Genomic DNA, 13,672 nt, shown 5'->3' on the forward strand with positions numbered 1-13,672 from the left:
GCGCCGCCGGGGCGGGGGAGGGGGGAGGGGGGGGAGGCCGGCCGGGCCGGGCCGGGCAGGGCAGGGAGTCGGGGTGGGCCGGAGGAGGGGGAGCGGCGGGGCAGAAGGTCCAGGGGAGGTTGTGCCGCCAGGGCGTTGGCCAGCAAGCGTGAGGCGAGTGCCAAGCCTGCCCAGGGGTGACGGTGCCGCTCCTCTGCCGGCGTACACACATACCGCTGCCGCAGCCGCCGCCACGCCACATGCACACCAGGCACACGCCCCTCTCCTGCCCGCGCACCTGTGAAGATGCCGTTGGCGTAGAAAGTGACCTTCACCACGCGCCGCTCGGGGCCGCGCTGGCGCGCCTGCTGCTGCGGGGGCACCGCATCGCCGCCTGCGGGCGCGGGGTGGGAACCGCGCGTGCTTTCAGCCGCCGCAACCCTGCCGCCTGCTTGGGAGCTGGCCAGTCCGCCTGCAGCCCACCACTCCTGGGCAGCAGGCACGCACCCCCACAGCAGCTGCAGGGCAGCACCCGCCGCTGCCCCACGCTGCCCAGCACCCCGCCTACCTGCCAGCGTCCTGGCCGAGCCGCTGAAGGCCCTGAACCTGCCTCCCTCCTCATCATCATCGTCATCACCCAGCATGTCCTCGTCAGTGCCCTGCTCCGCGCCCGCCGCCCGCGCCCCCTTAAAGATGTCCCCCACCTGGTCGCCCCCGCGCCGCCGCTCCCTGTCTTTGTCCTTGGGTGCGCCCCGCACAACCTGGCCGCTGCAGGGCATGAAAGGGGATAAGTTCATACAACGGGTTTGGGCAAAGCAAAGGGCCGGGGACTGGAACCAGAAGCGGAGCAGGCGGGGCAAAAAGCTCGAAACAAAGGCAATGCCATGTGCTGCGAGCTGCGCCAGCCTCGCCGCGTCCCCTCCCCCCCTCACCTCTTGTCTCCCCCCACATAGTAGTCGTTGAAGTCATCGTCATCCTCCTCCTCCTCCCCGCCAATGTCGCCCAGGCTCCTCACATTGCCGGCGGCGGCGCGACCACCCCCGCCGCCGCCACGCGCAGGCCTGCTGCTGCTGGGGCCCGCACCGCCGGTGCCGCCACCAGAGGCCGCGCGGGCTGCGCGCGCCGCAGCAGCCTCGGCCAGCAGCGAGGAGCCACCCGGGGGTGGGGCTGCGGCTGCAGCAGCGGGCGCAGCGGGCGCCTTGGCGCCGCCGCTGTCAAAGAAGCCCTGCACCGCCTGCTCCACCGACCCGCCGCAGCTGTCCAGGTAGAAAGCGGCGGTGCTCTCGCTGGCGGCGGTGATGGACATGAACTGGGCCACCTTCTCGTCCATGGCTGCAGGCTGGAGGGATGTTGAAAGGGCAGGCGAGAGTTTGGTCGGGTGCCCGCAACCGCCGAGGCGCCGCCCGCCTCCCGGCGGCACCTGCACGACACAGCGCTTGCGGCCCTTCGCGCGCCCCATCATGTGGTGTGCTTCCCACTGCCGCCAGGGGTTAAGTACACTCGGGGGCGCTGCCCGGTGCTCACCGCGCTCTGGGGTGGCGCTTTGCACTGTGATCAACCTTGATCGGCAGGGGTCGGTCCTGGGCTCCTAACAAGCTCAACAGGGCCCAGGAAGTCCGCTGATGGCGATCAGTGGGCAGTAGAAGCCTCCGCAGTGCACCGCGATCCAACTCGACACCTGGGATTGCACCTTTAGAGCGAGGAGCGTCCAGCGGGCTGGGTAGATATTCGTCAGACAGTACCTCGGCAGCGCAGGACAAAGTGGCTTCCAAAACTTGGTCTGTTTCGATTCATTCACCACATTCTTGACAGGAAAGCCTCCCAGCAATGCTCTGAACACCTGCTCCCAGCTGAGTTGCACCATAATGTGGCAGTCGCAAAGGGCTTTTGTCAAACAGGCACAGACTCCCTGCGGAGCAGAACACTCAGATTGCAGCATGAGCAGGACGCCTCGATCCAGCTGGCATCGCAGCTTGCAGGCTGAGAGGCCGCGCCGCCGGCTCCCGTTAGTGGCGGCGGCGGATCGACAGGCTCGGGTTCCGGCAAACGCAGCCATGCACCAACCATCCTCAATCCATCGACAGTGCTCATGCCTGCCAGCACAGCTGCGGCTTGTGCCCCTGGGCTTGGCAGCAGCGGCCGCGGTGCTGCTGGGGGCACCTCACCATGCTGCCGCCTACAACGTCCGACTGCAAGACGTCGAGTCGCCCACGTTGCAAGCAGGTGGGAACACTTCCTGGCAGCAACACGGTGACCACAGGCAGGGAAGCGGATCTGATGCCGATCTATGCCTGAAAATTCCACTCCAAACATAGAACTGAGCACATGGCGCATGCTGCAGGCCTGCGGGCTGCAACCGAGGGGCGATTGAATGATGCAGAGCGCTTCTTCAAAATCTACCTGCTGGATGAGCCAGACAGCGCCAGTGGCTGGAGCAACCTGGGCAACGTGCACCAGCAGCAGGGGCAGGCGCAGCAGGCGGTGGAAGACTACAGCAAAGCAGTGGCGCTTGCCCCAGAGGTGAGCGACTGTGTGCTTGCCCTGTTGTGGCTTACCGCTGGGTCTGAACATTGGGCAGGTTTAAACTGCTGTGATTCTGCATGTTTGGAATTGGAATTGGAAATGCAGTTTTTGGAAATGCATGAGAAAAAATGAAAAAATGAAGAAAGTATAGCAATGAAGAACATGTTTTGTTCTTTTTGGAGCCAGCAGGCGCCTGTGCCCTACCTCAACCGCGCCATCTCCAAGGAGGCTCTGGGCGTTCAGGCAGCTGCTAGCGGCGACAGCAGCCGTGCGCTGGATCTGTGGCAGTCGGCGGCAGCAGACTGTGACAGGGCGATAGAGGTGGGGAGTCGCAGAGGCGGTTGGCTGACGTGCCTGCACGGCCTTGCTCAGCTTCCAGTTGGCTGATGGACGTCCTCCTGCTGCTGACGCACCCCCCCCCCCCCCCCCCTCTGCCTTTCCAGCTGGACCCCAAGGAGTATGCGGCCTGGTTTGACCGTGGCAACATCGATTTGCGCCTCCAGGATTATGCTGCGGCTCTCACCGACTTCGGCACAGCAGCAGACTTGGCACCCGGGCTGGGAGGTGGGTGGGCACCATACTCTTGTCGTGTGGGATGAAGAAGTACAAGCTTCAGCATTTAACCCCTCGCCTTCTCCGTTGCACACATGCAGGGTACCGGCTGCGGCAGGCAACGCTCATGTTCCAGCAGGGGGATGTGGACGGTGCGCGGCGCACCATGCAGGGCGTGACTCGCAAGTACTCCAACTATGCAGAAGCGCACGCTGCTCTGGCCGCAGTGGAGTGGTCGCGGGGTGATGCGGAGCGGGCCGAGCAGCAGTTTTACCGGGCAGTGGCACAGGATGAGCGGTGGAACAACATGGGGTGGATCCTGGAGAACACCCGCTGGCCGCCAAAGCTGGAGAGCGCGATGCAGCGGTTCCTCAGCATGGGGGGGTGACGGCAGAGGTGCCCTTTCTTCTTGAGGCCCGTGTTTCCGGAGGGCCATCTTTTGAACTGAGTGTATGCTGACGTGTGTGCAAGCTGCTATTGAACAAAGTTCTGCAGTGATACAAGCATATGTAAAGCAATTCATGGCACAAGACTGTGTACAGGAGCGATGGAGGGTTGGCTCAAAGCACTGCGATGCCTTGAGCCGCTTCAGAGTGATACCCCAGAATCAAGCTCGACGATTGCTGCAGTATGGTTCATGCCGCACGCCACCTGCAGATCGCCAAACACGAGGGGTGAGTCTCAACTCACTCCGAAGTGGATTGCTGCTGCTGACTGTCTGCTGCGCTGCTGCGTTACCTGCTGCACCTTCCACGCCAGGCTGCCATCATCACGCTGCTGCTTGACCAAGTCTGTTTCTGTGAGCGACAGCCAATCGACATGGTGCGGGCTCCAGTAGTCAAAATCGTTGCCGTGCCCGAGTTGCCCGCCGGTGCCGGTACGCCCCTCAAACGATAGGGCTGTCCCTGCATACACGCCATCATGGGGAGTGTGAACAGGGAAGAACACCCAGTCCAATTACTTAAGTCAAGCAGAGCATGGATCCAACCCACCCTGGCTGCCGCCCCAGCCCCAGGTGTACAGCTTGCCGCTGCCCGTCACTGCCGCAGAGTGCTTCCAGCCCGCCGCTATCTGCTCCGCTGACACGCCCGGCACCTTGGATGGCCGTTTCGGCTGCTGCTGCTTCTCATGTCCCTGCCCCAGAACGCCATTCTGCACCCCGCCCAGGCACAACCAAGAAGCACAGAGCAGCAGATTAGCCAGCAGGCTCCTGCTGTGCAGGCGTCAAGCAGGCCACCGCAATACCCACCTGGTTGGTGCCCCATGCCAGCACGTGGCCGCCATACTGCAGCGCCAGCGAGTGCAGCGAGCCGCATGCCACCGCCGCTGTGCTGCCCTTGAGCGGCGGCAGCACGGTGGGGCCGGCCAGGTCCTCATCGCTGCCAAAGCCCAGCTGGTGGAACTTGCCGTAGCCCCACAAAAAGGCGTCGCCCGCAGTGCTGACGGCTGCCGAGTGCATTTGCCCCGCAGACACCTGCTCCACCCGCAGCGCCTCAAAGGCCCGCACCAGCCGCGGCAAGAACTCGATGCTGCTTCCAAACAGGCGGCGCGGGGTGGCGCTGCCGTGCCCGAGCCGCCCGTTGGCCGCATTCCCCCAGCTGTACACCTCGCCGCCTGCCGTCAGCGCTAACGAGTGCTCCATGCCTGCAGCGACCGCAACCACCTTATTGTCTGCGGGCAGGAGGGCAGGGAGAGCTGGTCAACAATGCATGCTAAGGATGAAACAGGTTACGTAACTGGCGCAGAACCGTGCGCTGGGAACTGCAGTCAACAAGTGCCGTCGAAAAGCAACCACAAAGGCTCACCCTGCAGCGACTTGACCAGGCGCGGCTCCCGCACCAGCACAACGTCCTTCCCCAGCCCCAGCTGGCCCTTGCCGTTGCAGCCAAAGCTCCAGACGCTGCCGCTCTCGCCCACGCAGAGCGTGTGGTAATAGCCCGCCGACAGCGCCACCACCCGCTCCGGCATGGCCACCTCCCCTGGCAGGCCGACCTCGCTGTCCTCGCTGTCGTGCCCCAGCTGCCCCTTGTCGTTCAGTCCCCACGTGTAGACCGTCCCCGAGTCGTCCACCGCTGCGGTGTGCGCCCCGCCGCATGCCACCGCCTTGAGCGGCACTCCCAGAAGCGCTCGCACCACCCGCGGCAGCTCCTCTGACGCATACTCCAGCGAGTGCCCCAGGCGGCCGCAATCCCCGTTGCCAAAGGTCGCCAGCACCCTCCGCATTCTCAGTGTCTGCATGCATCAACGTGAAATGAATGAATGTTTAAAAAAAGGATCAAATGCTGCAGGCAAGGAGCGGCGGCGGTGACGTCCCGCTCCAAGTGCTGCCAACACTCAGCGCAGATTTTGCACAGGGCGGCTGGCGGTTTTCAAGCATTCGACACCCTGATCAAATACCTGTAGCCGTGTGTGTTCCCAGGCTGGAGTTGTGGTCAAGGGTGCCGACCCGAGGGGAACCAGCGATTTGGCGCTGCCAAACGTCAAGAACCATTTGCTAGCTGCATTTTAGTGAATCACTGTTGCAAGAGTGATGATATGACGAGAAGGCCCCCCCTGCAGGTACAGATGCGGTACGGTTTCCTGGCGACGGCAATGCAGGGCGCGCGGGCCAGCCAGCCGTAGCGCTGTCAATCGATCTGGAAGTTTACATCGCCTCAGGATCCGTAGGGCTGTGCTGGGCCGCGATCACCTCGCCATCATGCAGGCCTGAACTTTACTCCTGGCTCACGCGCAATAAATTACCAGCAGCTTCATTCTCCTGAGGGTTGCAGCTGCCCTGGCCATGAAGGCTACCGTGGTTTTGGCCGCCCTTGTGCTGCTCTGCGCCTGTCCTGGGGCTGTGCTGGCCATTCTCGAGGACCAGGCGGGCCAGTATGACTGGCTGCAGCAGTATGTTGGGCGGGTGAAGCTGGCGCAGCTCGCCACCACGCCCCGCCCCCGCCTGTACGTGGCGTCCGAGGCGGGTGCCCTGGCCGCGCTGTCGCCGACCGATGGCAGCCTGCTGTGGCGCAAGGTGCTGGCTGAGGGCGACACGTTCACCCACCTGTTGGTGCTGGGCACCCGCGTGGTCACGCTCTCAGACGGCGGCAGGCAGCTGCTGGCTTGGGACGCCGCCACCGGCGGCGCGGTGTGGGCAGCCACGGTCGCGACCGGCGCGGAGCTGGCGGGCGGCGTGGACCTGGCTGCTGTTGGCAGCAAGGCGGTGGCCGTGGCGGTGGGGGGCACAGTCAAGGTGAGGGTGGCATGTCGGCAGCACATGTGCCTGTGAACCTGCCTGCCTGACAAAAGTGGATGCAGTGTGTTGGCTTGCCATCACTCCCGGGTGGCAGCTACAGAGCATGCAGGGGCTGGCCATGCTTGTCGCATCAGCAGCCAACACTCCAGAAATCGTGCACTTCCTGCAGGCCTTTGCCGTGACGGACGGCCGCGAGCTGTGGACTGCCAGCCTCGACGGCGGCAGCGCCCAGCTGTTTGCGGCAGCCGACGGCGGGGTGTGGGCTGCATCGCTGCCCTCGGGGTGCGTGCCCCGCTGCCTGCCTACACTGCTGGCAGCCACGACCTGCGCGTCTGTTGCTGTGCGCCCGTGGAAGCTGCTTTGTGCGAGTGTACGGCATCCCCTCCACCAACCCCTGCTTTGGGTGGCATGTCTGCTGCAGGGGCTCCCAGCTGGCCCTGGCCTCCCTCAGCGCCGATGGCCAGGTCTCCCAGCAGCCCAGCCTGGCGGCAGATGGCGGCCAGCTGACCGGCGCTCAGCTGGCGGTTGGCGAGGCGGGAGTGGCGGCCCTGTCGGCAGATGGGAGCAGCCTGTGCGCCGCTGCGCAGTCTGCTCTTGCCTGCCAGGGCCTGGCCGCGCTGGTGCCGGCTGGCGTCAGCGTGGCGGGCGCTCGGCTGGTGCCTGGCAGCTGCAGCGCGCACGCCGTGCTGCAGGTGGCGGGCGGGGCGGCAGTGCTGGCGCTGGGCGGCAGCAGCGGCGCTTCCATGGTCAAGTTTGTGCCCGACGCCACCGCCTCTGGGTGCTTCCTGGGCCAGGGCGCTGATGCAACGCCTCTGGTAGCCCTGGCCACACCCAGCACAGCAGGCCTGCGGGTGCAGGTTGTGTCGGCAGCAGACGGCAGCAGCGTGCAGGAGGCAGCGCTACCCAGCCTGGCGCCGCAGCTGGTGACCAGCCACGCCGTGGGCGTGGCCGCCCTGTTTGCGGCCCCTTCCTCGGGCACGTTCAGGCAAGCCATCACAGCGGAGTGGATACATGCACGCCGGGAACAGCCTGGCACGCAGCAGGCAAAGCACATGCTGTGGCTGGCATGCGCCTGCGGCACGCCTCACCACCTGACTGCCACCTACCATCTGCCCTGTGCTGCAGGCAGCTGGTTGTGTTTGACGACGACAGCCTGGCGCTGGTGGAGGGCGGGGCGCTGGCCTGGCTGCGGCACGAGGAGCTAGCCTCTGTCACGGGTGCGGCGGGGCCTGGCTGGCTTGTTTGGGGCCGCATGGCGTCCCGCTCGCACCGCCCCTATCGCGCACCAGGTCCCTGATCTGCTGCCGCTCACCACCACCTGCCTGCAGACGTGCTGTTCACCGACCTGCCCGCCCCCACCCCTGAAAACGAGGCCCAGTGGCTGGCCTCTCAGCCGGGGCTGGCCGAGACGCTGCGGGCGCAGGCGCTGACGCTCAAGGTGCAGGCGGGCCAGCTGGCCAACCTGGCGCTGGCCAGCCCCGAGGAGCGGCGCGAGGTGGAGCGCTACAAGGCGGTCACCAACGACAAGCTGCGCCCCACGCGCGACCCAGGTGCGCGGGTGTATGCGTTTGTGTGGGTGTGTGTGTGTGGGTGGGTGCGTGTGTGTCCAAAGGGGCCCGACACTGGGGCCAGCCACAAGCGTGCAGTTGGTGAGATTATGGGAAGGGTGTATTTGCAGCAGTAAGGCAGGGACGGTGCGTGTGTTCATCGGCGGCGACGCGTCCGCCCGCCCTGCCTGCCGCCCGCAGACGGCTTCCGCAAGCAGCTGGTGGTGCTGACAGCGAGCGGCAAGGTAATGGCTCTGCACACCGGCGACGGCCGCCTGCTCTGGTCCCTGGACTTTGGCCGCGGCGCCGCGATGAGCAAGCTGGGCCTGTGGCGTGTGCCGCACGAGGTGCAGCATGACGTGGAGGTGGGTGGGGCATGGGAGGCGGCCTGCTTGGGCAAGTTGTAAAGCAGCCTGCGCAGAGCAGGATGGCTGGCGCAGGGGATGGGACATGGGGCCGCGGTGCGTGGCCTGCTGCTGGCCCTGTCGCCGACTGACACCGGGCCGCCGCCTCGTGCGCCGCGTGCAGGTGGTGGCGTTTGACGTGGGCGTGGCTGCCACGGCCGCAATCATCAACGCCCATACCGGTGCCATTCTGGACACCCTGGCGGCCCCCGTGGCGGCGGCTGACCTGCTGCACCTGCCGCAGGCGGCGCACGACGGCACCGCTGACCAGCACGTGTATGCGCTGGTGCCGGCTGGCGAGGGCGGGGAGCCGCAGCTGCTGCCAGACACGGCGCTGGGGCGGGCCGCCTTTGCGGCCGCGCGCCCCACCCTCAGCTTCTGGCGCGCCGACGAGCAGGCGGGGACCATCCGCGGGCTGGGCTTCACGGGTGGGTGGGTGCCTGGCCTTGGGCAGCTGGGCGTAGCTGGGCGTAGCTGGGCGTCACGCTGGGTGGACAGCATGCTGGGTCTGGAGCGCCCCGATGCCAGGCTGACCTGCTGGACTGGTCGGTCACGGACACTGACCGATGCTGCACACCTCCCGCCTGCCTGCCTGCCATCGCAGAGTCGGGCGCTGTGGAGGAGCGCTGGTCCGCGGTGCTGGCGCCAGCTGGCAGCGGCCGCCGCATCCTCGCCGTGGCCGCGCACCTCCCCGGCGAAACCGTGTACAGCCCTGCCCGGGTGCTGGGCAACGGGGAGCTCAAGTTCAAGTACCTGAACCCCAACACCCTGCTGGTGGCTGTGGGGCCGCCCGCCGGCGGGCGCGGCGAGCAGACGCTGACGGTGGCGCTGCTGGATGCGGTGACGGGGCGCACGCTGTTCAGCCAGGCGCACGAGGTGCGGGGCGATGGGACGGGGTGTGGAGGGAGGTGCAGGGTGGCCAGGGTGCTGCACAGTTTGGCGTTGCCCTGGCAGGCCCGCACCCGGCAGGAGCGGTAGGTGCTGCCTCCCGCCCTGCCATCTCACGTTTGGTCCTCTGCTTGCTTGCTACGTGCCTGGGCTGCAGGGCGCCAGCGGCCCCGTGCATGCGGTGCTGACCGAGAACATGGCAGCCTATCACTTTTGGAGCAGTGAGGCGCACCGCTGGCAGATGGCCACCGTGGAGCTGTACGACGCCTCGCCCCCCACCCTCAAGTGAGCTGCCGGCTGGCTGCGGGGCCTGGCCGGGCTGCCGCGCCGCTCGCCGCTCCCGCCCGCCAGGCCTCCCTGCCCAGGCGCGCTGCTCACGAGTTATCCCGCGGCGGCGCTCGCCAGCCAAGGGAACACCTGCCAGGGCCAGGCAGCCGTTTTTTACGGCTGTGCGTGTGCCGCCCCCTGCTGCCGCCGCAGGGTGTCTGACCTGGCCTTTGGCGAGACCAACCTGACCAGCAGCTCCTGGGACGTGCCGCCGCTGGAGGCGGGCAGCCAGACCTTCCTGTGCCGCCTGCCGGTGGTGGGCCTGTCTGTGACACGCAGCCTGCGGGGCAACACCGCCAAGCAGGTCATGCTGCTGACACAGGCGGGACAGGTGTACCTGCTGGACCGACGCTTCCTGGACCCGCGCCGCCCCATCGTCCCGCCGGGCCAGAAGCCCACGCCGGAGCAGGCGGCGGAGCAGCTGCCCGCCTACCAAGCCGAGCTGCCCTTGTCTGGGTGAGCGTCGGCCCCCTGCTGCCTGCCCTGCCTGCCCTGGCGGTCCTCCATCCTTATGGACAGGCATTGGCATAAGCTTCAACACCTGGTCGCTGGCGCCATCCACGCCCTCCACCGCCTCACCTGCCACCGCCCTCCACGCCTGCCCCCCCCCCCCACCACCACCAGGCCCATGTTTGCCACCCTCAACCACGAGGTGAAGCGGCTGCGGGGCGTGGCGGTGGAGGCTGCTGAGCTGGAGTCGACGATGCTGATGCTGGGCCACGGCCTGGACCTGTTCTACACCCGCCTCACACCCTCCAAGAGCTTCGACATGGTGGGGCGCGGGAGGAAAGAATGCTGGGTGGTGGCAACTGGGGGGCCGCCCGAGCCAGCCTGCGCATCAAACGAACATTGTGCCAGGGATGGACTAGGATCCCTGGCCACGTGGATTCCCACCCCATCCCCTCGCCGCTTCCCCTGCCTGCAGGTGCCTGACGACTTCCCCTATGCCCTGCTGGTGCTCATCGTGGTCTCCCTCACCACCGCCACCGTGGTGCTCAGCTTCCTGCAGAGCAAGGGCACGATGAAGGCAAAGTGGCAGTGAGCCGGTGTCATCGAGGGCGGCAGCGGCCACGCGGCGCTGGTGGTGCCCTCTGATTTCAAGTGCCGGTAGATGGTTCGATTCTAACAATTCATACTTCTTCTTCTGCTCCGTGTAATGCTCCCAATTCCAGTTCAGAGCAGGACGCACGTGGATGCGAGTCTGGCACCCCGGCATGTCGCCCACAAGGAGGTGTGAAGTAGATTATATCGTGATCAGTGTGTGTCGGGACTGAACACGCCAGATATCACACCCAAACCGCTGCAACTCCAGCATTTTTTGCTGAGGAAAGGGAGAAAATGAAAATGGATGCCGCTCCCTGGAGCTCTCTGTTGCCCCAGATGCGAGTTCAGTTTGCCTTGTGCGCTTTCCTGTAAAGTGGCAAGGCACGGCCCCAGCCCTGCCGACACACGCCCGGCACACTACATCCCGGCGCTCTCCGCCGGGGCAGCTGCACCCCGCACAGCACCGGTGCTCGAACACACGGGTGGCTGCGCTCTGGAGGGGGCCGTGCGCCCTTAAGCCAACCGGGCACCAGGGGGCGCCGCCATTGGTGGGTGATCGCCGCCAGGCGGGACGCCGCTCAGCATGGACCGCCTGCGACGGCTCTTGGGAGCCAGCGGCGGCGCAGGCGGGAGCGCTGCGCAGTCGCCCCTGTACAAGAAGCACACTCTGGATGCGGAGGAGTTTGCAAATGAGCTGTCCAAGCTGGTGCCCAAGGTGGAGGCAGTCCCTGCCGCCGGCCAACACGCCGCTTCTGGCGGCATCGTGCAGCTAACGGTGAGCTGCGATGCTGGTACTGGTGCTGTTGCCTGGGATCTGGTGGTGGTACCTGCTGCCTGTGCCTATCTTTCCGTAAAGGGGTCCTCCACAGGTGGCCTGCTAGTGGGCTCGCCCACTCAGCAGCCGCTGCCGTGCCGCTGTGCCCTGCCGCAGCTGTCGGTGCAAGGCATGCACTGCTCCGCGTGCTCTGGAGCGGTGGAGTCGGCGCTGCGGGAGCTGCCGGGAGTTCTGGCTGCTGACGTGGCGCTGCTGAGCGAGACGGCTACCGTGCGCTACAGCGCAGCCACCACATCAGAGGGCGAGGTGCTGGCTGCCGTCGAGGGCTGCGGCTTCACCGCCCGCGTGGTCAGCAGCAGCGCGGAGGACGGCGGCGCCGGGGCAGCAGCAGCAGGTGGCGGCGGAGGCGGCGGCGCGGCGGCCGTGAAGCTCAGAGTGGAGGGCATGCATTGCGGCGCCTGCTCCTCAGGTGGGCGCCCGGTCGGCCGTTTGCTCCTTCACGGGTGTGCATACGCTGGTGGTCGCTGGGGCTCTGTCCTCTGTGTTCGGGAGCAAACAGCTGGGTGTCACGCGCACGTACCATCGCTGCTGCCAACGCTGATCGTGCTGGGTCGTGCAGCTGTGGAGACGGCGCTGAAGGGCGTCCCGGGCGTGGAGGCGGCAGCGGTGAGCTTGACCATTCACCAGGCGGAAGTGAGGTACCGCAGCAGTGGCGGCGCGGCAGACATGGAGGAGCGGCTGGTGGCGGCGGTGGAGGCCTGTGGCTTTGAGGCATCAGGTGGGTGGGCGGTCGCTAGCGCTGCCGCATGCAGCGCTGCCTCCCCGCCACCACAGCAGCGCATTTCTTCAGCAGGGTTGGCCTCATGCTGCTGCTAGCTGCTCCTCCCCCCCCATGCCTGGCGCAGTCATCGGCCCCGTGGAGTGCCGCCAGCAGCTGCTGCAAGTGGAGGGGATGACGTGCAGCAGCTGCAGCGGCAGCGTGGAGGCGGCACTGCAGGCGGTGCCGGGCGTGCAGTCTGCCGCGGTCAACCTGATTTCGGGGGTGGCAGAGGTGGGGCCTGCCCTGCCTAGCCTGCTGTGCCGCCAGCCGTGGCCTTGCCCGTTGCCGCGGAGCGCGGCTTTGTGGAGTGCTGTGGGGTGCATCCGCCTGCTGGCTGGGTCCTGCATAATGACCTGTGCAATTCCTGTCTTGCAGGTGCAATACGATCCCGAGGTGGCGGGGCCACGCCACCTGGTGGAGGCGGTGGAGGGCGCCGGCTTTGTGGCCACTCCTCTGTCCGGCCAGCGGCTAGGTGCTTGCCTGCCCAGCTGCCTGCCGGTTGCGCTGATTGCATGATTGCAACTGTTGCTGGGACTCATATTCTACTACTGTGCTGCGAAGGCCGCTGTGTGCTCTGGTCCATGCTGATGGGCTGCCGCCGCCTTGCCGCTCACCTTGCCGCTCGCCCGCCTTGCCTTGCCTCACCTTGCCGCAGCCTTTGTCGACAACAACCGGCGAGAGACGGCGCAGTGGTGGCGCCAGTTCCGCACCGCCGGGCTGCTCACCCTGCCTGTGTTCATCAGTGAGCGGCTGGCCGGGGTGGCAGCATGCTGCACACCTCCCTTGCTTCCCTTACTACCTGCGAGTGCAATCAGCACGCCCCCTGCCATCGTTGGTCGAAGCATCGCCATGTTAACGAGCTGCCGTTGCCCCTCTGCCTTTGCAGTTGCGATGGTCACCCCCCACATGCACAGCATGCGCTGGCTCTACTGCACCATGGTGCGTCGCGGCCGCTGGCTGGCGCCTGCTTGCAGAGCAGGACAGGACGGCCCCTCCGGCAGCCGGCCCGACATTCCCAGCGCTCAGCAACGTACCTGCGGCCCTGCGCCGCCACGCCATCCCACCACCCCACCCCCACCCCGCTGCCCGCTCGCAGGTACTGGGCTTCCCTCTGGACCAGGTGGCCAAGTGCCTGCTGACCGCCCCGGTGCAGTTCTGGATCGGCTGGCGCTTCCACCGCGGCGCGTACGCGGCGCTGCGCCGCGGCCGCGCCAACATGGATGTGCTGGTGTCCATGGGCACCAACGCCTCCTTCCTCTACTCCCTCATCTCCATGCTGCACCACCACATCGCCTCCCACCACACCAGCGGCGCCTACAAGCCCACCGACTTCTTCGAGACGGCCGCCATGCTGGTCACGCTGGTGCTGATGGGCAAGTACCTGGAGTCGGCGGTGAGTCGGGGGGGTGGCATGTGTGGCTGGTGTGTGGTGTGTGTGGTGTGTATGTGTGTGTGTTTGTGTTCGTGTGTGTGTGTGTGGTGAGCGGGCTGGTGTGTGGTGGTAATGGTGGTGGCGGCTGGGGTGTGTGGTGGTGGTGGTGGTGTTGGTGGCGGCTGGGGAAGCCTGGCCAGCTGGGG

The 13,672-nt window shown here is 66.5% G+C and overlaps 4 protein-coding genes across 4 annotated transcripts in view; 3 read left to right on the forward strand and 1 right to left on the reverse strand.

The window, feature by feature from the left end:
* Window positions 1-2,304: 2,304 nt before the first annotated feature.
* On the forward strand, window positions 2,305-3,442 carry CHLNCDRAFT_24938 (hypothetical protein; the record flags this gene model as incomplete). Its single annotated transcript, XM_005846209.1, has 4 exons — window positions 2,305-2,522; window positions 2,757-2,823; window positions 2,946-3,066; window positions 3,156-3,442. 4 exons carry the CDS (start codon window positions 2,305-2,307, stop codon window positions 3,440-3,442), a joined length of 693 nt encoding a protein of 230 aa, XP_005846271.1.
* A 200-nt stretch (window positions 3,443-3,642) lies between these two features.
* On the reverse strand, window positions 3,643-5,277 carry CHLNCDRAFT_24715 (hypothetical protein; the record flags this gene model as incomplete). Its single annotated transcript, XM_005846386.1, has 5 exons — window positions 3,643-3,705; window positions 3,841-3,959; window positions 4,047-4,206; window positions 4,304-4,725; window positions 4,860-5,277. 5 exons carry the CDS (start codon window positions 5,275-5,277, stop codon window positions 3,643-3,645), a joined length of 1,182 nt encoding a protein of 393 aa, XP_005846448.1.
* Window positions 5,278-5,720: 443 nt separating this feature from the next.
* CHLNCDRAFT_58253 (hypothetical protein) lies at window positions 5,721-10,625 on the forward strand. Its single transcript, XM_005846210.1, has 12 exons — window positions 5,721-6,286; window positions 6,459-6,571; window positions 6,711-7,268; window positions 7,415-7,506; window positions 7,618-7,839; window positions 8,038-8,201; window positions 8,365-8,668; window positions 8,845-9,116; window positions 9,286-9,413; window positions 9,609-9,911; window positions 10,080-10,227; window positions 10,381-10,625. The coding sequence occupies exons 1-12, from the start codon at window positions 5,837-5,839 to the stop codon at window positions 10,495-10,497; spliced, it is 2,871 nt and encodes a 956-aa protein (XP_005846272.1). The 5' UTR covers window positions 5,721-5,836; the 3' UTR covers window positions 10,498-10,625.
* Window positions 10,626-11,082: 457 nt separating this feature from the next.
* CHLNCDRAFT_135599 (hypothetical protein) overlaps window positions 11,083-13,672 on the forward strand; it is a gene marked incomplete at both ends in the record, with an annotated part of 6,079 nt that continues 3,489 nt past the window's right edge. The window contains 8 exons of the mRNA XM_005846211.1: window positions 11,083-11,274; window positions 11,431-11,743; window positions 11,894-12,052; window positions 12,180-12,325; window positions 12,470-12,566; window positions 12,750-12,836; window positions 12,981-13,033; window positions 13,191-13,491. Coding sequence (XP_005846273.1) covers window positions 11,083-11,274; window positions 11,431-11,743; window positions 11,894-12,052; window positions 12,180-12,325; window positions 12,470-12,566; window positions 12,750-12,836; window positions 12,981-13,033; window positions 13,191-13,491 — 1,348 coding nt within the window. The remainder of the gene's footprint in view (window positions 11,275-11,430; window positions 11,744-11,893; window positions 12,053-12,179; window positions 12,326-12,469; window positions 12,567-12,749; window positions 12,837-12,980; window positions 13,034-13,190; window positions 13,492-13,672) is intronic.

This window comes from Chlorella variabilis, assembly GCF_000147415.1.
Source record: "Chlorella variabilis unplaced genomic scaffold CHLNCscaffold_14, whole genome shotgun sequence".
NCBI lineage: Eukaryota > Viridiplantae > Chlorophyta > Trebouxiophyceae > Chlorellales > Chlorellaceae > Chlorella > Chlorella variabilis.